The sequence below is a fragment of the Elephas maximus genome, chromosome 13 (genome assembly GCF_024166365.1).
Source record: "Elephas maximus indicus isolate mEleMax1 chromosome 13, mEleMax1 primary haplotype, whole genome shotgun sequence".
NCBI lineage: Eukaryota > Metazoa > Chordata > Mammalia > Proboscidea > Elephantidae > Elephas > Elephas maximus.
The window spans coordinates 57,685,205-57,711,232 of NC_064831.1; the positions used below are offsets into that span (position 1 = coordinate 57,685,205).

General features: G+C 39.0%; 1 protein-coding gene across 5 annotated transcripts in view; it reads left to right on the forward strand.

Moving 5' to 3' along the window:
- The window catches only part of MAP2K5 (mitogen-activated protein kinase kinase 5), a 287,381-nt gene that overhangs the window by 46,443 nt on the left and 214,910 nt on the right, over positions 1 to 26,028 (forward strand). For all 5 annotated transcript variants that reach the window (XM_049852647.1, XM_049852648.1, XM_049852650.1 and 2 more), the window contains exons 4-8: positions 650 to 719; positions 4,884 to 4,924; positions 5,864 to 5,931; positions 13,486 to 13,534; positions 20,888 to 20,952. In XM_049852647.1, the coding sequence (XP_049708604.1) occupies positions 650 to 719; positions 4,884 to 4,924; positions 5,864 to 5,931; positions 13,486 to 13,534; positions 20,888 to 20,952 (293 nt within the window). The remainder of the gene's footprint in view (positions 1 to 649; positions 720 to 4,883; positions 4,925 to 5,863; positions 5,932 to 13,485; positions 13,535 to 20,887; positions 20,953 to 26,028) is intronic.

Sequence of the window (26,028 nt, forward strand, 5' to 3'; positions counted from 1 at the left end):
TGGGGGGCTCAGAATTTCACAGTCAAATTTGGACTATACTAAAAAAATGTGGCACCACACACAAAGTGTGTTCATAAGTCTAAAACATAAAAAGGTATGTTTATTTTGGTTTGCTAAAGCTACCTTTTTATCATGTCAATCCTGTTGTCTTTGGATGACACGTGTCTTATTTGTTAATTCAACCGTCTCTCTGATTTAGATTTCCATTATGTATGTATTTTATACACAAATGTGAGTAGTGTTTGATTAACTAACTGGTGTGTTGATCCAGGCCAAAAGTGAAACTTCTTCACTTTGCTTTGCAAAATCCAGGAAAAAAGAACAAGAGGCAATTTGAAAAATTTCCACTGAAATACATTTTGTGTCATTTTTAGTACATGTCATTTTCAGGATACTTCTGGAGATCAAATAGTAATCAACATTTTTACTATTAAAAATAAATGGCAGTCTGAGGGGTTACATTTTACTGGACTTTCAATCCTGAATATTCACGATAGTCAGTTTGATGTGCAAACAGGGAGAAAGTATTCTCAAGGCCGATATGTGTATACCAGCAATTTTCAAAAGTACTGTGAATTAAACAACCCGTAAGTGTCTGTTCCGGTATTCATGCATTACTGAGTAATCTCTTTCTATAATCTCTCTGCAGTATTATTCCACAGTAATGGAACAGCAAGTAAATGGACAGTTAACAGAGCCTCTGCAGATATTTCCAAGAGGTAATGTTGAACAAATTCTAATCAACAATAATTATTTCAGTAAACTGTTTCATCAACAGTTATGTTTTCCAAAGGTTTAAATGCACATAACATGATGTTTAGCTCTTAATTTGAAAAAACAAAAAAAGTATTCATTATCGTGGGGATTGCAGGCTGTATTATAGTTATGGCAGATAAAATATCTAATTTACTAGAGTAAATTAAACTAACTAGATTGTTTTTTTGTTTCTGAAGTACATACTTACATTCGCTTAAAGAACTCTTTAGGGGGTCCACATGGTTTCTAGTCCAAGGCAAATGAATGCCTTTAATTCTGAATATTTGTGAATTGTGGCTCATGATCGTGGCCTAAGTTGTCTATTGAGGAGAAAGCTTTCAGCTGGTGAAGAAGCTAAGATTTACAGAGGAGTTTTAGGAGAGAGATTTTGGTAGAATGTTTGGTGCTTGGTATTTGCAGGCAGCATTTTTTTTCTAAATAATGGAAAATCCTCATAAATGGTAATTCAATTACCAAGCCTCCAAAAATTTGAGGAGATAGGGTGAATCTTGGTAAGTCACTTGGTCAAATAATTCCCTTTTAGATACTAGCCTTGTATCAGATATGATTGTTTAACTGGTATAGATGTTCCCTCAAAATTTGAATAACAGTGAAAAAGAACAGTTTAATTACATAAATCCATTAAGTCTTTCACCTGTTATCCATTGCCCCACTTGGAATCCATGTTTTTTAACTGATGAAACAGATAAGGAAATTCTCTGAGTAACTCTTATTGAAATAACTTAATTGAAATAATTAAAAGTTAAACTTACCTTCCTTAACTGGTACTGTACAAATAATCAGAGTGTGAGTTTTCCAATTAAACATTCTAGACTTTCATTACCTGTAACTCTGAAGTTTGAATGGCCCAATTAACCAGTAGGCTCTTTTTCATACTGATAAAGTCTCCAAAGGCCAGTTCACAAGGAGATCTGAGTTCAAGAGTAAAGCAGCTCTTCTTTACTGGCAGGATTGTGAATGCTTATTGCATTATTAATGACTAATTAAAGAGCTTAGTAAATAATAAAAAAGAGCCATCCAGGGGCCACTGATAACTGTGTATCTGAAACAAAGATTAGGACTAATCCAATTCCCTTGCACCTGAAGACTGAAGACCAAAAAAGGAAAGAAAAAGAAGTAATGTCATTTCTGTTTATCAGGCCAAGATGAGGATGCAGATTGTTTCTAAATGTTCTGCAGAATTTGGGCACCTTTCACAATTGTTTCCCCCGTAGAAATACTTTCTTTTTATCAGCTGAAAATTCTCTGTAAATTGCTTCCCTACTAGCTGCCATTATAGCTTTGTTGTAGCAAACCCTAGTACAGGGTCCTGCGGCACTACAGTTCCCGTACTATGGATCTTCATTTTCATTTTCGATAAAGTATTTACTTCTCTTCATCCAAAATATTTTCAGGTTCTGTTTGTTTTCTTTCATTTCGTGGACAGCCCCTTTTACTACCCCCATCCATACCATTGTGCCCCCTCCCATGATAACACCGTTTTTAAACATGTGCTCTGTTCTGGCACTAATAGTCCTTTATGGGCATCATTTCTAATTCTTCCAACAATTCTACCTGTTAGGTATTATTACTTCCATTTTATAGATGAGAATATTGACGTTTGGAGAGGTTAAGTCACTTCAGAGTCGCACAGCCTCTGAGTGGTTAATACACTCTGAGTAAGAATTTTGTTTTAAATTATAATTTGCGTAAAGTGGAAGGGCATTAAGTTAAAATATTAATAGAATGTGCGTAGGGGTAGTTTGGAACCCTGATGGCACAGTGGTTAAAAGCTTGCTGTCAACCAAAAAGGGCAGCAGTTCGCATCCACCTGCCACTCCTTGGAAACCCTGTGGGGCAGTTCTACTATGTGCTATAGGGGTGTTATGAGTCAGAACTGACTTGAAGGCAACAGGTTTATTTTTTTAGTTTAGGGGTAGTTTGTAGGACTTGGTAGGGGTGGGGAGACGAGTACATTGTGGGGAGAAGATTACATTGTGAGGAGAAGATAACTTAAAAGAAGAAAATATATGGCATGTGAGTGTCGCCTGTAGTCTTAGCACAGAACTTACTAGGCCCCATTAAGTACTTGTCTATTAAATACACTTCTTGCAGGACAAATTTAATTTTCCAAAATATTGGAAACTCAATCTCCCAATCTCTGTGGTTTCGTTTGGATGATCTAATACAACTCTTTCTAGTTCTTCGTAGTCTTTTGTTTATTGTTCCTTACCTACATATCTAGATAGGTAGGATTTAGGCAAAGTTATACAATTAGGGTATACACAATTTGGGTGTATCACCTGAGTCTACCTAGTTGGTTAGGTCCCTGGATGGTGCAAACGATTTGTGCTCAGCTACAATCAAAAGGTTGGCTGTTTGAACCCAGCTGGCAGCACTGTGGAAGAAAGGCCAGGTCATCCACTTCTGTAAAGATTACAGCCAAGAAAACTCCATGGAGCTCAATTCTACTCTATAACATATAGGTTCATCGTGAGTCTGAATCAACTCAGTGGCACCAAGTTTGGTTTTTGATAAATCTAGTTGGTTAGAGGCCTCAGAAATTTGATTTCATTGTCAGGCCTCATGTTAAATGTTTAGACTGAACAGGTGGGAAGGACAGGAAAAAACAATTCTGTTCCAGCACCAGATGTTCTCACTTCAAGTGGCACGTTGGTGCTCTGTGTAATTAAAAGGGGCAGGTTAAGTAAGTATGAAAGTTTACTAACTTCACAGTAGTTTTTGGCTCTTTAGGAAGTCTGAATACTGTTTGTCTAGGTTTTTTGAATGCTGTTTAGATTTCTAGTCTTAAAGGTATGAGAAGCCAGTTGAGGAGTGAGGCGAATGTAAGGTTGGCGATAACAGTTAATGCTGTCTCTTATCCCTTGGTTAGCCACTCTTGTATTAAATGAAGTCTGTGAATGCACTGGTTAGTTCAGTGGAAATACTCTGAGGTATTATCTTAGGAAATACTCTGAAGTATTGATGGTCCCTGAAGGACCAGGCATCAAGTGTATGTGACTGTTATTTTGTTAAAAAGATTAATTTCCATTTTAAGGAAAGAAGATTCGGAGTCTGAATTATAATTTATTTAAGAAAAGATAAATAAAAACTCTTTATTAAGGTTTAGACATATTTTCTAGGGAAACAGCATAATAAATTTAAATACACTCGAAATATATAAATTTAAAGCAACTGATGTAGTTTGTAATTATGATCCATATTGTCTTATTAATAAACTACTCTATTTGTTGTCAGAAAGAGAGGAAAAATACATGTACTTCTGAGAGTGGAGAAAAAAAACTAGAAAATCAAATTCATCCTTCCCCAAACAATCAATCAAAATTGCTAGCCCTTTAACATACAATTTATAGGGCGCTGTGTTTCCAAATGGAAGCAGTCCATAACACGGGCAGGAAGCTTTCGTATTTTTAACATTTGATGAAGTAGCATGTGTTGAATTGGAAAAGTGCTAACCTATAATTGAAGGTGGTGTCAGGAAATTCATTTATTTTTTTCCTGGCATTTGTTTATCTTTAGGCCTCAATGTTACCTAAGTAATAGCAGATGTCAAGATTTTGAAGAAATGAAGTAAAATTAGCTGTATCTCTGTATTTTAATATACTGCTTATGACTACGCAGACTTGTCATCCAACTTGAGTATTCCATCTTAGGATCTCTAGTCATCTTTTTGGCATAAAAAGACCCTCCCCTAGCCTTCTTTCCCCACCAAAACAAAACAAAAACAAACCCCCCAAACCGTAGATATTTTCAGCGTAGTTTAAATGATTGCAGATACGTGAGATAATAGAGTGGGGGGGTTGCAGAAACCCAAATCATGAAAGGAATTGAATCATTTTAGCCCGGTTAACTTGATTTTTATGTTTTAAGCAGAAATTGGAATTTATATGTGATAGTGTCAGAAAGCTCTTTGCATTTATAAATGCTCATTCCTGCAAGTTAAAAACCCTGGTTCATAATTCCCACTTTGGGTCCTGGGAGCCACTTTTCAATCATTTCTCTCTGCTAATTTTGGTGTCACCCTCATTTCTTTTTAAACGATTCATTTTGAGCAAATTTGTAAATGGCCCTGATGTGTTCTACAATTTAGTCAATTACTGTTTCAGCCTGCAAGCCTCCTGGGGAACGGAACATACATGGCCTGAAGGTACGAATTTCAATAATTGTTTCAGTAAAGTTGGATGGATTTGTAATGCTGTGTTCCACTTATTGAAATGTCAAATAAAACTGCACTTTCTCAAGCTCTGACAAGCAATCCTCTTTTTTTTTTTTTTAAATGGGAGATGGAGGAGATCCATCTTGTAGTATTTGCTCAGTGTATGTCAGTATATGTACACGTTTGGATATAGGGGTTTGGGTGCTGTATTTTTTATTATTTGGAATTGCTTTGTTGGTCATTTTCTTCAGGATGACCCCAGGTACTGGTCTCTACAAAGATTTATTTGAGTGAGAATATAGACTTCATTTCATTGATTAATTCAACACATAAGCATATTGTACCCAGAACACCCCCCTCTTTGGATATATTTATGCTGGACACGTATCCACTTAATGTCTGTTCGCTGTTCTGTGTATTTGGATTCTGTGCGTTCTGGATTTCTGCTTAATGCTTCACATTTGAAAGAAAAGATGGCCATTGTATTAGGCTCGACCATTTTATCAGCCATTATTTGAGCCTCATTTTTCAGCAAATAAGAAACATTCTACTGTATTCTGCTTGGTTTTAGAGCTGAAGGATATGACTTGGGGTTCACAACTAGCCCTTGGATCTATTCTTCCTGTACTTTTTGAGCATGTTGTTTTTGTATATGTTCTAGAACAGTTAATTAATTTTTTTTCCTGTTTATCTCTCCTTTTTCAGCATTTTTTAACTAAGTATTTGAATAATGAGAGGAATAGAGAATTATGTAATATACGGGTTGTATGGCTCTGTAACCTATATACTGAATAGACTCCAACCGAGGGCCTGTTTAGCAACAAGCTAATTAACCTTCACAGTGAAAGGAGAAATTTATGGCAAATTATAGGTTAATTGGAACCGTGTCCTCAGAACACAAGACTGATCAAGATTCCTTCTTACTTGTAGGTGAATACGCGGGCCGGACCCTCTCAACACAGCAGCCCAGCAGTCTCAGATTCACTGCCAAGCAATAGGTGAGAACAAGCAAGCGAAGTGTGCCCATGAGCGTGATTATCTACAAAGTTGGGGGTGGGTAGAGAAGAGGCTTGTGGGATGATTCCTCTCTTTTCTATAAGACCAAAAAAATGTGTATATGGCTTAGAATAAATCTGACTGGCTAGATTGTAGATTTTGAGGATGGCGCAAGACTGGGCAGTATTTCGTTCGCTATGAGTCAGAATTGACTCAACAGCACCTAACAACAACAGATAACCCTAGTTACGTATTGACTGAGGAAAAAGGACCTAATATGGAAAGATGAAATTAGACATGTTAAACTATTAATTTTGGTCTGTGAAATGGTTTTCCTTTATGTCACTAAATTGTACAGAAAAGTCAGTGCCTTTGACTATTTCATGCCTTGATGATCTCGTCTGTAAATTGTATGATGCTTATTATTTTTATCTTGTCCATCTTTTGGCGGTGTCATTATCCACTGGCATCTTCACTAGAAAGAGGCAAGGAAAGAGTAGAATAGTGAAATTTAAGTTGAGCTGCCATGTTGCTGGCTAGTATCTTTAGGTGGTACAAGAGATTGAAGCTATTTTCAAAGAAAGATAATTTTTGTTAATTCATGCTACCATTGCCCCATACTAGAATGGATTTTCAAGACAGAGTCTTTCTCAACATGTTCCTCCTCCAAGTCTGGAAGCTGCGTAACTTAAAGACTATCATGGTCCTAAAGTACAAGGGGACACCTACTTAAGCTGATCGAATCCCAGGTCATCTTGGTTATTCATTTGTTTATTGAGCTGGTAAGCATCATGTTACCGTACTTGAGGATAATACTGGAAAGGTGATTGTTCCATATGTGCATATTTGCATTGGTGCCTAGAAAGCTAACACCAAGCCAAAAAGCCCTTCCGTTCTGTGCTGAGGCTTTTCTGGGTTTAGGGCTGTAGCCAGTTCAGCCCTTTACTGGCTGCTATGTAGTTTAGGCATCTACTTTTTCTTCAATACCTGCCCATCACCCAGCCCACAGCCTGGGTTCTTTTGTCAAAGGAGCTCAACTGTAGGTAGTTTAAAGTCTCTCCTTATGACCCTGTCTTTACTCCGCTGTCCCCTCCACAAAAGCCACTTCCCTGATTGCTTTATTATGGCATCAGTGTATTCACCTACCAGCTTTCCTGCAACGAACACACTGCTCTTAAAGTGTGTTTCCTTCTTAAACAATTTATTCTGTCTTAAAATACAGTCAACTTAGTTGTCTCCCAGTGGATCGTCTGCCTTGTGGTCATGAGAGGTAGGTCTTTCAGGTCTCAGTAAAGGGCTTGGCCCTGCCAGGCGATACTCTACAGCTTCTCTGTCCATGCTTGTTGGGCATGTGAGCCATGGCCCAGCAGAGTGGAGGCTCAGGGTTGAGGGTCAGTTGATACACACAGCACAAAGAAGGGAGGGCGTTTAATTATTACCACTGCTCCCGGAAAAGGTGTTATCTAGACAGACTGGCTGTGAGCCTTGAGGAAGAACAAGGACTTTACCTGGTGTTTTAGGTCAAATTTCCTCATGGTATCAAAAGCAGGATAGTGTTGAAAAGATGGTAAGGTAGAGAAGCAGGATCATTTTTGCGTTCTCCCAGATTTGGTTTAACAACATAAGGGAATTAGTTTTGATTTTAAAAAATTACCATGTTTATCCATAGACTATTATAATATCTTCGGGTTGGACAGAAATTCAGAGATCACTGGATCCGGTGGTTCTCAGCCTTTTGACTGTGGCATCTTCCCTCAGGGATACTGTGGTATTGCAGCCTCCCAAATGGTAATGGTAGTTTGCTCCAATAGTGATTCCTGTTATGGAAGGAATGTAATTGGAAAAAGTCCTACAGGTGATTTTAATATGCTGCCTTAGGGTAGTCGTGCCCTGTGCCCCATGTTGATAATTAATCAACAAATATTTATTGAGTACCTCCTATTCTTTAAGTGCTGTGCCATGCACTGGGGATACAGTGGTAAATAAGGCAGATGCAGTCCTTATATTCTGGAGCTTGCTACCTAATGGGCATCCAGACAAAAAAATGAGTGTATAAATAACTGCACTTAGAGTTAGTGGTATGCAGGAAACAAGCAGGATGTGGAGAGAGAGAAAGCACTAGGAGGCAGGAATGTGTTCAGACTGGGTCCTCAGGGAAGGCTTTCTGGGGAGAGTGACATTTCTCTCTAGACCTGAAGGATGAGAAGGACCTTGCCACATCGGGATTCAGAGGAGGGCATTTCTGACAGGGGCAAGGGCGTATGAAGGCGCTGAGGTAGAAAAAGAGCTCGGCGTGTTTGTAAGGAACCAGTTTTGTTGGAGCACAGGGAGGGGTGCAGTGTTGGGGGAGGGTGTAGGGAGAGGAGAGGAGAGACAGGGGCCAGATCATGTGGGGCCTTGTAGGCCCAGAAGTGTTTGAATTTTCTTCTTAGTGTGGCAGTAAGCCATTGGAGGGCATTCGGCAGGCCAGGTCTGTGTTCCTAAAAGATCTTCTGCCTGTGGTATGAAGAATGAGTAGGAAAAGCACCAACCTCCTTGACTCCCATTCCTTACGAAGTGGTCACCCAGCCTCTTTCTGAAGGTCCCTGTGGCAGGAATGCACAGCTTCCCAAGGCAGCAACTTCTGTTTTCATATAACTATATCTTAGAAGATTCTTTTTCATCAACTGGAATTTGTCTCGCTTTAGCACTCACTCAAGGAGCCCTGGTGGTGCGGTCGTTAAGTGCTCAGCTGCTAAGCAAAAGGTTGGTGACTTGAGCCCACCCGGAAGTTCTGTGAGAGAAAGAGCTGGGACTTCCTGATCTGCTCTGGTAAAGATTACAGCCTAGAAAACCCAGTGGGGCAGTTCTGCTCTGTCACATGGGGTCACTGGGAGTTAGAATCAGTTTGATGGCACCTAACAACAGCACTCACTCATAAAGGTTTAGTTCAGCCCTTAGAACTGGCCTGTTCCCTCTTCCAGATGATAGCTCTTCCAGTTGTCTTCCTTCCAAATACACTACTACTCCTAGATTTTCTATCTTCTTAAATTCTCCCGCATCCACCCAGTTGCTGACTCCAGATAAAACTGCCCGTTAAAACCTGTCACTGTCGAGTCAATTCTGACTCATAGTGATTATCTAGACACTGCCCCGTAGGGTTTCCAAGGCTGTAAATCTTTATGGAAGCAGACTGCCACATCTTTTTCCTGTGGAGCAGCTGGTGGGTTTGAACCGCTAACCTTTTGGTTAGTAGCTAAGTGCTTAACCACTGCGCTATTAGGGCTGCTAATAAAGCTGCCAGTCATCTTTCATTGCTCTCTGGGCCTTCCTCAGCCCCACCTCACCTTTGACAGTTCTGAATAGCTCTGGAGTCTGTCAGCCTGCCAGCATCCCTGTTGCTGCAAAGTTAGTTCAGACTTCAGATCACAGCAACAGCCTCCTAATAGTTTCTTCCCTCCAGTCTTGTCCCGTTTCAGTTCTTCCTCCACACTGCAACCCAGTGATTTTGCTGGTACACAGTTCTTAGTCAATCATTCACTCATGTAAAACTTTTCACAGATGTTCCCCTATTTTCAAACCTTTTGAATGAAGTGTAACCTCCACAGCCCTCTGTCTACTCCAACCTCCTGGCCTGCCATTCTGCCCCTTCCCACCTGACCTTCCAGCTTTGCTGAGAATACATGGGACCCCTAGTGAAGCATGTTTTCTCTCACTGCTGGGCCCTCACCTCTACCACTGCCTCCTTCCTGCTTTTCCCCTCTTTCAGCTCTCTCGTTGACTGTCATTCTTGCTAATGTTGGTCACCTTTGAGGACTCAGGTGTTACCTCCTTCTGGAAACCATCCCTGATTATCACTTACCCCTCAGTCTGCACTAGGTACCTGGTCTGTGAATTCTCATAACCCCCTGTGTTTGCTTTTACTGTGGCACTTAGCATATTGTGTTATATTCACCTCTGTCCCCCAGGTTCTGTACTCTTTGAGGGCAGTGACTGTAGCATATTTGTTTTTGGATTCCCAGTTCCCAGCCTGATGCTTGGCGCATAGGAGATGGTCAGTAAATGCTTGAGTGAATGAATGAATATACTCGTAGTCCCTTTAAGTCTTGTCTCTATTAAGTTCTCCCAACTCATTCAGTCCCTTCTTCTTTTTACTCTTATTTGGATACATTTCAGTTTCCCAGTGTTCCTCTTAAAGTGTCATACTCAGGTTACGTTACTATTGTATCACATTTAAATTTTAAAATGTTTTTAAAAGCAATTTTTAGATAGCTCAAGTCACTGTGACCATATAGAGAAACAAAATATTGGGTAAATTAAGGCACAAGGAAATTTCTAGGGTACAAAATACTTTTTACCAGATCAACGTGGTACCCAAATACTGGCATAATGAGTAAAATCAGTGTTTTTCTTCGTTACCCTGAAAGCATGAATTGTTTTCTGCCTTAGGTGAATGTTTATTAAATTGAACTGACTAATCCACATGGTGTTCTCAGGCCATAATTACGAAATTCAGTCCCATTGCCAAGGCAAGGAGCCCTGGTGGTACAGTGGTTAAAGTACTTGGCTGCTAATTGAAAGGTCAGCAGTTCTAATCCACCAGCTACTCCAAGGGAGAAAGATGTGGCAGTCTGCTTCTGTAAAGATTTACAGCCTTGGAAATCCTATGGGGTAGTTCTACTCTGTCCTACAGGGTATTTGTGAGTCAGAATTGGCTTGACAGCAGTGGGTATTGGTTAGATCAGGGCAAGGCCGTTCCTAAATCTCTTGGGTTTCTCCTTCTGTAAAATTGGGATGATTAAACTTCCTTCCTACCTCTGGGTTAGGAAGATTGATGAAACCATATTAAAGAATCACGTTTTGTTTCTTAGATGAAAGGTGTTCCGTAAATGCGGTGAATCAAAATGTTATTATCTCAAGTTGTGTGACATAGTGGAATATCTGTGGAGAATCATTGTCTAGGTGTTGTGTGGTTGTATCTGTCTTTACAGTAATTGCAGGTATCAGATCAGAAGTCATCGATGGAACATTAGGATCTAAATGTTCCCCAGAAAAAAGAGTGAATGAGTGAATGTGTCTGTGTGCGTGTGTGTGTAAAGGAGAGAAACCGACTTTGAGCAAGTTACGTACCTTAGTTTCTTCTGTCAGTTGGGAATAATAACCCCACAGGTTGATAGTGATGATTAAATTAGTAATGGCTACACAGTGCCTGACACATATAGCCATAACTCAACAAATGAGAGCTGCTGTTATTGTTTTTTTAATGAGACTGACTTTAGGTAGTTGTTTATTTTTTGGTATAGGTTTCAGCTTTGGTCCCATTCTATGAAATTCTTGACCACCACTTCAGTGCATGTGTTCTTAGTCTTGGGAGGACATTATTCAAGTCTAGAACTTTTGGTTGAGGGTACATTTTATAAAATCTGGGAAAGTAGAGACTGGAGCTCTGTAGCCTACACTTGACCATAGCAGAAACTTAAAGTGTCTTTAGAAAAAAGAGTAATTTTAATTTAAAATGGTGAATGTGATCAAACTCGAAGCCTGAGATTTTCTCAGATACAGCTTATTAAAGGTACCAAATGGAATGTGTGTATGTATTTCATATTGATACTCAGTCCTTTTGCTTTGTGATGTTTTTACCGTTTTTTGTCTTACAGAGTTACTACCATTAACCCATTCCCATTGAGCAGATTCCAACTTACGACAACCCTATAGGACAGAGTAGAACAGCCCCGTAGGGTTTCCAGGGAGCAGCTGGTGGGTTCAAACTGCCCGCCTTTTGGTTAGCAGCCAAGCTCTTACATATAATTACAAACAGAACAGCCGTTGCTATTTATTGAACACTTACCACATGCCAAGTCACTGGGCTAGGTTCAGGCGTGGGAAAGAGATAGAATATATAGAGAGGTGAGTAAGATATGTCTGAATCTCAGGGTGCTCCCCCTCCTAGGGGAGGGTTTAGTGGGAAGAAAGACGTCCACACAGATAACTGTAATACAAGGGAAGAGAGTTAATTTGGTAGATGGGTAAAGGGCTGGAGGGGTAGATTAAGAATAAAATTAACAAGTTTTAAATTTCAAATTAGAACACTGAAGGGGAAAGGGTGCAATTTTACATGCTGCTCTACCAGCCTGGTGGCTACGGACAGGTATGACTCATTATAAAATCACAAGGCCTTCAGAGTTTCCCTTGGCCACTCCTCTTTCTTTAAGAAGGACTTTCCCTAAATTCATCCACATAAATGTTTACATAGCAATGTATGTCCAGAGAAGAACGTTTTAATACTCCCGAAATACCCCTAGCAGCTGGGTGTCACACCTACAGGAAAGGAAAGGAAAGAGAAGGCAGCTAACAGCCTGGTGGCATAGTGGTTAAGAGCTATGGCAGCTAACCAAAAGGTCAGCAGTTTGAATCCACCATCTGCTCCTTGGAAACCACATGGGGCAGTTCTGCTCTGTCCTATGGAGTTGCAATGGGTCAGAACTGACTGCAATGGGGTTTTGGTTTGTACATATAAAGACCCTACTGTGTGTAAGACAAGGTTCCTTCGTGGCGCAAATAGTTTGTACTCAACTACTAACCTAAAGGTTGGTGGTTCAAACCCACCCAGCAGTATCACAGAAGAAAGTCCTGCTGCTTTGCTTCCCTAAAGATTACAGCCGAGAAACTCTATGGAGCACTTCTACTCTATAACACATGGGATTGTCATGATTCGAAATCTGCTCAATGGCAGTGGGTTCCATGCATGACACAATCTAGGCTTTTTGTAATATTTAGTTTTCCTGGTCTCCCTGTGGCACAGTGGTTAAGCGTTAGGCTGCTAACCAAAAGGTCAGCAGTTGGAATCCACCAGCCACTCCTTGGAAACCCTGTGGGGCAGTTCTGCTCTGTCCGATAGGGTCCGTATTTGTGGGAATTGACCCGATGGCAGAGTTTGGTTTTTGGTCACCCTATAAAGTTGATTTTTTCTCCCATTTTCTAGAAGGAGGAAATTGAGGTTCAGAGAAGATAAGTAACATGCCCCAGATCACACAGCTAGTGAGTACCAGGATTTATTTCTGCTACACATTTGCTTCCCAGGAAGCTGAATTGTGGCTCTTAACTGTAATAAAAGATCAGGCCTTAGACCATCTATTTTATGTTTTGAAGTTTTATAATCTTTGTTTGCTGGAAACGTTCTAAGAGTGCATTGTTAAGTACTTTGTGTTTAGAAGCTGACAGAGTCAACATAAAACAGCCACTGAAAGGCTACCCAAAGGCAGCAAAATGGGAAGTCTTAAAAGGTATTCATAAGGCAAAAAAAAAAAGTCACTGGAGCACTCCTATAAACTATTCTAGCTACATTTTCACTGTAAGCTTCTTCGTTGCTTTAGATTATCAGTGGCGTTTCAGTCACTTTATTGATACCTTGGCATTTGGCCAGTTGCTTTCGGAAACATTTTACACAGGGAGAAGGATGTAAAAAGTGTAGTCCATGTCTACACCTAAAATCAAAGGTGTGTTTTACTCTGCATTTTCAGTGGTGTTCAGAGGTGTCAGGTGCTCTTGTCACTAAAAATTATGGCTTTCCTTTTCAGCTTGAAGAAGTCTTCCGCTGAACTGAAAAAAATACTAGCCAATGGCCAGGTAGGTGTCATTACATATTCAGATTTTCACATAGCAGTAACTTGTTACTGTCTAGATTTTCTATTCATAAACTTATTACACAGATAAAGAGTCTGTGAATTTCTTCTTGTCATAAATGAATTACATGGCTTAATTTGATTGGCAGAGCAATTTGCAGCACGTTTTTCAAACTGTGCTAATGGATTTCACTCCCAGCAGATTGAAGTAGCACGTGCACACCCTGCTGCCATCTCCGTTTAAAAAGAGTTAATCAGTTCTGAACAACGGTGTCAACCCATGGGTTGTTGAAATGGCCCTGCATTCTGAGGTGACTGCTTCTTCATCTGAAGTTACCGCTTTCATTATCTTTGGGGAAAAAAGGAAAAATTGGTACTTTCTTACCTTAGCACCTTCTTTTGACTGGAAACTAACACTGGCTTTTTAGGGGAGCAGAGTAACAGCAGATCTTTGGCATTTAAAATTCCCGGGTTTCGGGAGACCTTGATTTGCCTTGTTGACTGGCCATCTAAAGCTGAATGACCTAACCCAGCCAGCAAGGGACAAACGGGCCTGCAGGCCAGTTATTTCTCACTCATTTTGATTCATATAAACGGACATATCTGAAATAGCATAGTGACTTTAAATGTAACTCTGGTAAATTAAGCTACATACAGGATCCTCGATTCCTCAATAGCAACATAAATGCGTTTTAATGTTTGTGATAGTGGGAGCCCTTTGATAGCCTTGGAGGCAGGCGCCTGTCCATTGCGATCAAGCCTGCCTATTAGGCTCTATTGACTGAGACATCTGTGTCACTGCAAATAAAAGACTCTTATTGATTTTCTTAACTGCTGTTCACTTCCCGTCCATGTTTCGAAGGCTGAAATCTTAATTATCTCAGATGCTTATTCAGTGCCTCCACGCACTGACCTCTCCAAGCCTCATTGGCATTTCATGAATCAAGTACTTGTAGTGGAGCGTGTCAGGAAGACAAAGCTGAGTCCTCATGCTTGTCCTTTCATATCACCTGTAACATTGTGGCCTAATAGATGTGTGTGCCTTAAAACAGTGACCGTATGGTAGTGCTTCCAGGAACCTTACTTGTTTAGCACATTATCCTTTGGATACGGTTTGAAAAAATTAAGTCCATCTGGTTCTGACATCTGACAATCATCCAGAGTGTATAGATTCTAGTCTTTTATATACAGCTAAGGTGTTGTGTATATAATCTTGATAGCCTCCCAATTTTAGATAGTAATGATAGAAAACTTTTACCCTTAAGCAGCCAGAGGTTTGTTTAGATGGAGGTTCCCATATACATCCCCTGTGCCCTGCATGTTCAGAACCGGTATGAAACAAAACCTAACTAAAAGCAGAAGTATTGAGACTGAGATATTTATGTATCTTCAGCATGCTTACATTCTAGTTACTAACTGTAATTTATGTGTGAGTCACTTCTGTTCCTCAGCTGGAAAATATATTTCAAAAGTCACATAAATTAAGAAGCTTTAACTGCATTAGTTCAACCCAGGCAATGGAAAATAACCTGTCATAGATTCCTCTTTGAAAAATGAAAAGCACCAGTTTATTTCCACTGAAAAAATAAGCATTCTGAAACGTTCCTAACATTTTGACAACAAACCTAGCACCATAAATATCTGAGTCGCCTCAGTTAAGAGGTTCTCTGTGGTAGGAGATTGTCATGGCAGTGATTTTTGACACTTAAAGATAGTTTATTGTTTTCCCTTAGAAATATGATAATCTCACATTAAACAGTGTGACATTTTCCTTCTTTTAAGGATTAGCCTTCATTGTATTGGTTTTCACTCACCTAAAAAAACAAAACATACCTTTGGAAACTTTCAGAATACCTCCTTCCTCTCCTTATTCCTCAGTTCCTTGGTGCTATTGGGTAACTAAACAGTGAGCAAGGTTGTATTGCGGTGAGGTTATGTGCTCTGTTGTGGCGTCAATAAATTTCTGGGCTGAACACTGACACCACTTAATATGGAAGATGTAAGTCACATTTAATGATACTTTAACACTTGAGCGTAGTTTTTTTTATATTTGTGGTTTATGCTCTCAAGCATTAATAATGATTTGCCTTTCCACTAGTCTCCACTTAGATTTAATAAGGAATTCATATTAATAATTAAAAGAAAGGGGCATGATTCTTCAAGATAATCAAATATTGACAGGTTAGAAATAGCTTTCTGCCTGGGTTCATTGATATAGGTTATGTGATATAAATATTTATTTCTTTTCTGTCACTCAGAGTAAATGCCACCAATTGATTCAGCATTGATAATAGTGTCAACAGTTCATAAGAAACATTTGACTGGCTTGTGTTTTCCGATTAGTCTCTGCTCTATAAAGTGGGATTTACTAAATCTCTCCAATTGTCTGCTCATCGAGTGTGACTGCTTTCTGAAACCATTATTGCTTCGATTTGTGAAGCAAAGGTCTAGTGATAGGACTAGTTTCTGTCAGACCTTTACATATAAAATAAGGATTAATTGAGCATTTTTATTTTAATGATTTATAAGCAGTAGGTGCTGATTCTTCCTGGGACAGGCAGACAATAAGCTAAGAATGTTTTCTTTGCTGATCCATAATTGAATTCCATTTCATTTTTCCCATTCATTCTATTAATACATTAAATCAAGCATTTTTTTTTAAAGTTTTAATATTTAGTCTTTGGAATGGACATTATTTTCCTGTTACCTCTTTATGATGGAGGATTCCATTTTTTCCAGTTAAAAAAAAAATAAATCATAAGGTGTTATTTGGGGCATGTTTTATTGAAAGCTATAAACCAGCATCACGAATGTGTTTCCAGGATGTGATTTTCCCCTTCAGTTCTAGTGTGGTGTCATCTGTTTAGCATTGGCCCTTGATTTGAATCTTATAAGAAATAGCCCAAAGGGTCAATTTAAAAGATAAAAAAAGTACACTGTTACTTCATGGGTGTGTGACTTTGACCTCTGCTTCTCTAAAATTGTTTTTCCTCTTTTGGTTTTTAAGATTGGGTAGGAGAGGGTGACAACGTTTCCCTCTTCCTGATAAATCAAGTGTAAATGTACTGAGAAGTCACAGATGTAGAACTAATTCTGATCTTGTTGCAGCTTTGGTTGTTATTTTGATAATTTAATTTCAGATGTATTTAGGAAAAGTTTTTGTTTGGCAGGGGGGCGGAAAGGAAAGAAAAATAGGTGTCCTGCCATAAAACCAGCTTTAAAAACTGCATCAACAGCAGTATATATGAACACAGAAACGTAAGATTGTGTTACATAAGCCCAAACTACGCGACACCCCTCCTCTGCTCACGAGCACATCGTTCCCCCTACCGGTCCTCGTGGCTGCGTTTCTTCCATGGCCCCTGTCTCTTTCAGCAGGAGCAGCGCCCATTGCCAGTATTCTCTTCCAGGTCATTTGTTGTCTTGGCAGTTGATGTGTAATTGTGACCTCCCTGGCTTTCTCTTCCTCCTCTCTCACATCTGTTATTCTTTTTTTAAAAGTCAAAACAAGGAAACCAAAATATAGTTAAAAATTACTTGATATCTTTACTGAACAACACTTTTTTTCACCTCTTTTCAATCTGAAGAGCTATGTGATTTTTAAAAACATTTCTCCTGTTAAAAACAACATGATAACTAATAAAATTGCTTTTAACTGGTGAGTGGTCTTCAGCTGATTGTTTTGTTTCCTGTGAGCCAGTGGCCATGGATGGAGTATGTTCCCGCATGACTCACAACTGAATAAACTGCTAATATGTAGCATTGAACCAGAGTGCCCAAAAACTGGGTCTAGTCTTCACTAGCTGTTATTGACTAGCTATATGACCTAAGCAAGTTGGGCTAAAGGGTCTTAAAATGCTGTAAAATTCTGTGATTTTTTACGAGACTTGATCCCAACTAGAATATTTAGTTTCATACTCTGTAGGCTTATAAATTCCACATTTTTATCAAAATGAAGTTTTCCTTTGCTCTGTTTTGGAAAGCTGAAATTATAATGCCCATCTGAACTAAAAAGGCAAAAATATTATTAGCTGTCGGTTGATCTCTTCAATTAGCTTTTTGATTAAAAAACAAACAAACAAAAACCCAAATCCGTTGCCGTCGGGCCAATTCCGACTCATAGCCACCCTAAGGACAGAGTAGAACTGCCCTCAGGGTTTCCAAGGAACACCTGGTGGATTCGAACCTCTGACGTTTTGGTTAGCAGCCAAGGTCTTTACCACTGCACCACCAGTTTTCTCATAATTAACATCAATTAAAATAACACGTTTTGATCAGAGAGGAAATTCTCAAAATGCTTTTTGCGATCAGTTCACGAGCTTGGCTCTCTCTGTTTCTTTTTTAAAACTTATTTTAACCTGAATAATATTTGTATACTATATACAAATTAGAAAATTTAAATAAGCAAAAAGAAAAAAATCTAATATTCTTTAATACAAAAAAAAAAAAAAGAATCAGTTCATAGGCCTGGCCTGTCTATAAAACTTTAAAAACATTGTAGAAACACATTATCCATTTTTTATGGAAATTGTTTTTTTAGGTGATGAGGTTATAGAAGTTGTTCGTCAAAGTGATTTTTATTTTTATTAGACTCTGGGAATCTTCCTCATTACCTGAGGAATTCCACATTTCTTTCTTGATTTTTCCATCTCTCAATTTGCTTATACAGTCTTTACAAACACGCACACCCACGCACACACGTACACACGTGCGTGCACACACACACCCACGCACCCACCCACCCCGCTGGGGCTCTCAGCCTTTCCCCTGACTGTTTTGGATGCCTACCATTCCAGGAAGGAGCCCTGGTGGCACAGTAGTTAAGCACTTGGCTGCTAACCGCAAGGTCAGCTGTTCTAGCCCACCAGCTGCTCTGTGGGAGAAAGACGCGGCAGTCTGCTTTAGTAAAGGTTTAGAACCTTGGAAGCCCTGTGGGGCAGTTCTCCTCTGTCCTGTAGGGTCACTATGAGTCAGAATTGACTCGACAGCAACGGGTTTATGTTTTTTTGTTGTCGTTATTTGTCTGTTTTACTATCCCAGGTTAGGTTGGAATGCTGGAAATAACTGGGTCAGTGACTGCCCTCCTTGTTTTTTCAGTCTAGTGGCTATTAGGGGTGAAAAGACTACAACGTCAAGATTATAATGGTTGAAGGTGCTCAGAGAAGTGGCATACCTATCCTTTTGCCTTCTCTTCCTCCAACAAAATACCACAAAGTCAAACACCCTTCACACTCCTAAACCTACGTCTGTGTTTCACTGGAATATATAATATCAATACACTTTGGTGTGGATGCTTTCCTAAGAAGAAACCACATGTGTCTTTTACCTGGGGCCTCACCTCCCTCTTATCTGTCTGGGGAGCAGGTAGGGCTTGAAGACCCTGATGGAGTGGTGGAGAAGGCCTGACCACAGACTGCGGCCCTACAAAGCCTAGACCCTAGAATGTAGAACAGCCATGTCATGCTTACCAGTACATCTCAGTGCCACTAATTCAGAATTCATGGACTTGAGTGAAATTTCCCTTTCCTAGAAATTTACTTCAAAAATAATGAAGGTGCAGCTTGTTAGGCAAGTTAATGGTACAAAATAGGTTGTTGGAGGCACATTTAGACGGCTTGGAGAAGTGTTTTAAAGCAGTTAGCCTGTTTGTACTTGTTACGTACCCTGCATACGTACCCATTGATCAAAGTAAACCAAATAGTAACTCTGCTAGTTTAGCAGCTCAAGTCATTTTATGGGGTGCTTTTCTTTATGCTGTTTTAAAATTTATGCTTGTCCTTACCATCATTTAGTTCAGAATAATGAGGTTTTCTTTTCTTTATGCCACATCTTTTCTACAGGATAAATTATGGTTTTTTTCTTTTCTTTTTTCCTATGTTAGTAATATAAAGGTAGGGAAGAACAGCACTTCCCTCAGATAGGAAAATAGTTGCCAATTTCTCTGTTTCTCCACTAACCCTACATATTGTAATTAGCTGATTGGAAATTGAATCAATCAGGTTGTACTACAATTAAATTGGGTGTCGAATTGGCCTTTACACATTAATCTGTCAATATCCTTCTGAAGGACTGGCAAAATGGCTTGGAAAAGAAGCTGTTTCTGTTACCTGCACCGTACTCCTAATTATCACTGCTCTCTGAAGCTTCAACCTCAGAAATGTATAAAAGAAAAACATTTCCCTTGATAAATGAAGGCTTGCTTTTTTCAATTGGTGGAAGTTTAGAGTAGAGCCAAATATTTAAAGCTTTACTATAATGGTCTGAAAGAAAACTTTTTTTTTTTTTCCAGGTGATATTGAATTAAAAACTCTATCCATTTTCTGCCCATGCAAGGCATTGCCCTTCCCTGGAAATTGATTTTTTTTTTTTCAGGGCTCACTCTGGCTATTCCCAAGCTTTAGCTATATGGAAAATAGTACCTTTATTGAATCCACTGTGTGAATAAACTTGGCAGTTAATTTTTAAGCAGCCAGACCAGTTTGTAGAAAATTACTGAATGCATCAAATATGATTAGCCTTAAAATCATTTGATAAATAACTATTCAAGGAGTTCTTTAAAACTCTAAAACATTATTTTTAAGGAACTAATTCACTTACTACTCATGACATAAATGAAAGTAGTACTCGTGGCATAATTTTTATAGAACCCTGAAAAACATGAATGCATTTCTAAATTATAATAATGGCTTTAGTTTGTACAAATTACGTTATCTATACATTTTCCCTTTATGCATTGTAATATTTGACTTACACATTTTAAAGCGTATTGATTTGGCATATTTTCATCAGCATAATATGATTTCTACCTGCTTATGACTGTGTACTAATTCATCATTTGCAAAGGAAAGCTAAAACCTGCACTAGGAAAATCATAACAGTGATTCAGTTAATTTGTTAAATGTTAATTATTGGGTCACCTCAGGAGTTTCCAGGGTCGATTCATTCACGCATCGAGCATTAGATTACTAGGTGTGTGTCTGTGTTGTTGTCCCAAGTTTGACTTTGGTTATGTGCAGTGCTATTTGGGATTGGTTGTATGCAGTACCAGAGATTGTTTTCTTATTGGTATCTCTGACCTGACCCTTTTGAGCTATGTTATATCATTCCATTTTGACACCTTTTATCAAACTTTAATGAAATGACCCAGGCAAACAAATTGTCATTAAACTTTCCATCACTTTGTCCCTTGGTATCGTCTTTTATAAATTGGACAGCAAATGTTGTATTGATCTTCTCATTCTTGCAGCTGAACTTGAAATGACCCAGACTGCTTGTTGTTTATGGCCCAGAGTTGGTTTTCCTTGACATTTCCATCCACAGCATGACACCCTTTTGTTTTTCTTTCTTTCTTGTGGAGATGAATGAACAAGACATACGATATCGAGACACTCTTGGCCATGGCAACGGAGGCACAGTCTACAAGTGAGTAGCCAATTTTGTTTAAACTTTCTGTCTACTTTTTGCTAAATGCTGGGTTTTAAGTTTAAAGGGCATCCAAGCTCTCCGTGGCAAAGATTTTTAATTGACCACCACACTTAGGCTTTATTTTCACATTTGACTCCAAAATTCTTCAAGGCATCTGTCTTCTCAGGAATTGCTCGGAAAAGTGCATTTATATTGCCTTTTTAATATTTCTGAGTCTGCATCTTTCCTGGGTGAGCAGTTAATAGTCCACCATAAGCAAGTGTACCTTTAACTGGCCTGAGGTTTAATACATTTTTTTCCTTGGCTCTTTAACACCATTATTTTTTGAAGTTTCTAGCACCCTATACTAGTCCCCCTGCCTGTTTACATCTCTGCGCGGTGGAAGTCAGACCTTATAAATACCATTGCTTTGCCCTGTGTTGCCTCTATAAGTTATTAAAAAGCCGACTTCCTGTTGTATTTCCTTCTCTCCTCACCATCCTCCCCTGAGAGAATTTCTACGTATTGATGAATATGTTAAGTTATGAAGGCCTCCCAAATTCCAGTTGCAGTGATCTTACCCTAAAGGAGTGTTCATTTTCATATTAAAAAATGCTAACGGTAAAAAACAGTTCTCTCAACAGGGAAATCTTTCTCACACAGTAGTGCAAAGTTTAAACTACATAATGTAATATCTGGTACTTAATAGTTTGCAGTAGTGTATGAAAAATATTCTACTAGGGATTAAAAAATCCATACTGTGTAAGAAAGCCCTGAGGGAGTAATAAAGCTTTCCTCCAGAGAGCTGTTTTCCATGTATACACTAACCCTGCAGCACATTATGGTGGTCTTCTTACCTCAGATGTTTTCACAGTGACACTAACATATATTTTCAAAGTTCTGGAATAATCAGTTTATTTCTAATTGGTTACTAATGTTCCTAGATCCTTAAGTTCTGTCTAACCACATGAATACAGTTAAAAATTGCCCTGTGACGTTAAAAGGTCATACACTAAAACCCCAGAACGTCCCCCACACACATGCAGCCTTGATGTTAGAACTAGATTTCCCAGCTTTAGAAGCTTCTACAGAATCATCTGGTCCAGTCGCCCATCCAGGGCTTCTACAGATAGATCCAGGGCGTGAGTCTTTTCTCCCAAATCTAGTCCTTTAAGAACTGAATACACATGTTTGGATTGTTTTTTCCTTCAGATGACTGAGTATTATAAATAGTTGTTCTGAAAGTTAATAGATAATATTTCTAGCATGATCCTTGGGCTCTGCCTTTGAAACATTTGATGCCCGATGCATCTGCTGAGTTTTGAGGCTACTGTTCTCCTTCCCTGGCTCATACTAGCATTCCTTCGCATGTAACCCCCACTACACCATAAATAGCATCTCTTCATCTTAGTCTTCTCCTTCTTACTCTTATCTGACTTGAATTTTTACCCTGGTCTGAAGTTCTTGGGTTCAGATAGCCTTAGAGAAGAAAGAAGAAAGAGGAAGAAACACGTGCACCTCTGTTGGCTTCCCTTGAATTCCCTGGAGGAAACAGTTTTCACAGCCTCACCCTTTTTTCTTATTGTTGCTCTTATGCTGATAGCCAGATAAAATAAAACAGGAAATGTTTCTAGAAATTCTTTGGGTTCCTTTTACTGAATCTGAATAGAATAAAAAAAACATTTGTTTAGACACCTAACCTACTTCTTACCTGTGTTATTTCACCAAATGTTTAACTCTCAAACATGTTTGTATTTATATATATATATATATAAGCTATTTTTTATTTAAAAAATTATTTTATTGTGCCTTTGGTGTAGGTTTACAGAGCAAATTAGTTTCCCATTAGATAGTTTGTATATGCAGCGTTCCATGACATTGGTTGCATTCCCCACAATGTGTTAGCACTCTCTCCATTTCCATCCTAGGTTTCCTGTTTGCTTTCATCTGGATTTTTTACCCCTTCCTGTCTTCTCATCTTTGCTTTTGGGAAAATGTTGCCCTTTTGATCTTATATAATTGATTGTTCTAAGGAACACGTTCCTCTCAGGTGTTATTGTTTATATTATGGGTCTCTCTGTTGTTTGGCTGAAAGATGGTCTGTGGGAGTGGCTTCAGTTCCAGGTCAGAAGGGTGTCTTAGGACCATAGTCTCAGGAACTCCTCCAGTTTCTGTCAGACCAGTAAGTCTGGTCTTTTTTGTGGATTTGATTTTTTTGTTCTACGTTTTTCTCCTGCTCTGTCGGGGACCCTCTAGTTCAGAGCAGTTAGTCACGGTAGCCGGGCACCATCTAGTTCTTCTGGTCTCAGGGTCATGTAGGCTGGTTTGTTAGTCCTTTGGACTAATTGCTCCGTTGAGTCCTTGGTTTTCTTCACTCTCCCTTGGTCCTGATGGGAAGAGACCAATAGTTGTATCTCAGATGGCTGCTCACAAGCTTTTAAGACCCCCAGACACTACTGGATTCAGTGTACTGGACACAGAACATTGTCTTTATGAACTGTGTTGTCCCAGTTGACAAAGATGTACCCCGAGTCTGTGGTCCTTTGCCTTTGAGCTTAGAAACTGACCGCGAGGTGTCGAACATGTTTATATTTTTTAATTGAAAACTTTACCGTAAATTTACCATCCTGGCTTATTCTAGAAGGGAGAAAACATAAGCCTGCCAGTCCCCAGTAGATAATTTTTACTAAAAATAATATCCTAGATGTTAAAATTTTAACCATTTATCTTGGAACATTGCTTTATCAAAAAAGGGGTGTACAGGAGAGTGGAAATAACATGGTCATCCCCCAAGGAAAATTCACAACAAAAAATTGTTAATGTTTTCAGCTAAGAAGCATGGCAAGAACTTCTCTTTCCATTCTGGCCGCAGTGTCCAAGGGAACATTCTCCCACATGTCCTTAGCACAAGTCCTTTCATTTGCTAAAATACTATGGTGACATGAGCAACTTATGCTGAGTTTATTTAGTTGCCATTGCTAATGCTCTGTATAAGAAGTGTAAGATTTAATATGTGCCTGACAGTGGTTGCTTAGGGATGATGAGTGGCAGTATCGTGATCATTTTGGTACTTTAGTTACATAGTAGATTTCTTATAAAAAGAAGAAATTTCATTTATGTTATTGCTTTTATGATTCTTAAGGGTAAAGAATGTAAAGACTCCAAGTTGCATAACTACTTGCCATTGATCATTGGCTGTCATTTCAGCCAGGGCTTCAGCTTGGTTTGTTGTTCTTATGTCCCTGACTTTTAGTTCAGCAAAGAAATGGTATAATCACCAAGAAATGAGAATCCACCTTATTAAAGTATCTGTAAAACTAGTGTTTGTTGTGTTAGAATTGAGTTTCTCCTACACTAAGTTTACCTTAATGCTGCTGACTATAAAAATTGTGGTTTTTTCAAACAAAATGATTACATTACATAAACTAGATGAAGAAAATATTGAAAAATGCACTCAATTGGTAGCAAAACTGTCTAACAGGCCTATTTAATTTTTCTCTTACAGAGTATAAAAAAGCTAATAAGTTCAAAGCAAAAGTTTAATACTTCAGTCTTATTTGCTCGACTTGATGGGGTATTGTGAATTTCAAGGGATAGGATATCGTGTGTAACTGCAATATATATTATTTAATAATTGTTCACATTTTCATCCCTTACGTCTAGATGTTCTCTCTAACTGTGTAATATGGCATTCTGGCCCCAGACACTGAAACCAAGTGGTAATATGGATTCTGCTGAATTGTTCTTTGTATTGTGATAGTAATTTATGTAGGTAATGCTAAATTGGTATTTCTTAGATTAATAATTTGGGTTAAATGGATCATAGATGAAATAGCTTAGATTAAAATATAGTCCAAGCCTAGGAAGAAAAGTTTAGAAAAAGAAATGGATGCATTTTCATTATGATTCCATTTCCCAAAGTGCTTCTAGTTACAGTAGAAAAACAAATTCGGGAGACGTACTCGTTTCCTCTTTGAGAGATTCACAGTGAATTTCAAAAACTTGGAGAAAATGAAAAAAAGAACAGTATGTGTTGTGTTTATGTGTGAGGACTCTTGAGTTTGAGTCCAGTATCTGCCACTAACTAGGTGTGTGTTGACCTTGGGCAAGTTATATAATGTCTTCTGCCTCAGTTTCCCTATCTTCTAAAAGGGCAATAATAATACCGAAAACCAAATTCATTGCCATCGAGTGGATTCTGACTCATAACGACCCTATAGGACAGAGTAGAACTGCCCCATAGTGTTTCCAAGGCTGTAATCCTTACAGAAGCAGACTGCCACATCTTTCTCCCACGGAGCGGCTGGTGGGTTTGAACCACCAACTTTTTGGTTGGCCGTTGAGTGCTTAACTACTATGCCACCAGGACTCCTTAAGTGATGTTACATGGGTGTATTCATTTGTAGTTTGTCAAGCTTTATGTTTAAGATTTGTGTCTTTGTTTTATGCAAATGATGCCTTGATTTAAAAATTACAATACAAAAAGATATAATGGGAATGGGAATGGAAATTACTAAATTCAGGATAATTACTACATTCAGGAGTGTTTGCTATGTGGGGAGGGAGAAGTCACCTTGGATGAGGAGAATCTAAAGCTTCATGGAGAATGTGAGCTTTTACCAACCCCAGACCAAACCCACTGCCATCGAGTCGATTCCAACTCAAAGCGACCCTATAGGACAGAGTAGAACTGCTCCACAGAGTTTCCAAGGAGCACCTAGTGGATTCAAACTGCCAACCTTTTGGTTAGCAGCTGTAGCACTTAACCACTACGCCACCAGGGTTTCCGTGAGCTTTTAACTGGACCTTAAATAATAATAGTACATATCTTACACAGGTGTTGTGAGATTAATTGAGATAGTCCATATAAAAGTCTTAGCTCTACTCCTGACGTTCATTAAATGTTAGCTACTAGGAGTTTTTACTAGGAGTGGTGCAGGCAGTTGTAGAATTCTCGCCTTCCACGTGGGAGACCTGGGTTTGAGTCCTGGCCAGTGTACCTCAAGCGGAACCACCATCTCTGTCAGTGGAGGCTTGCATGTTGGTATGATGATGCTGAGCAGGTTTCAGCTGTGCTCCCGGTCTACTGCAGAC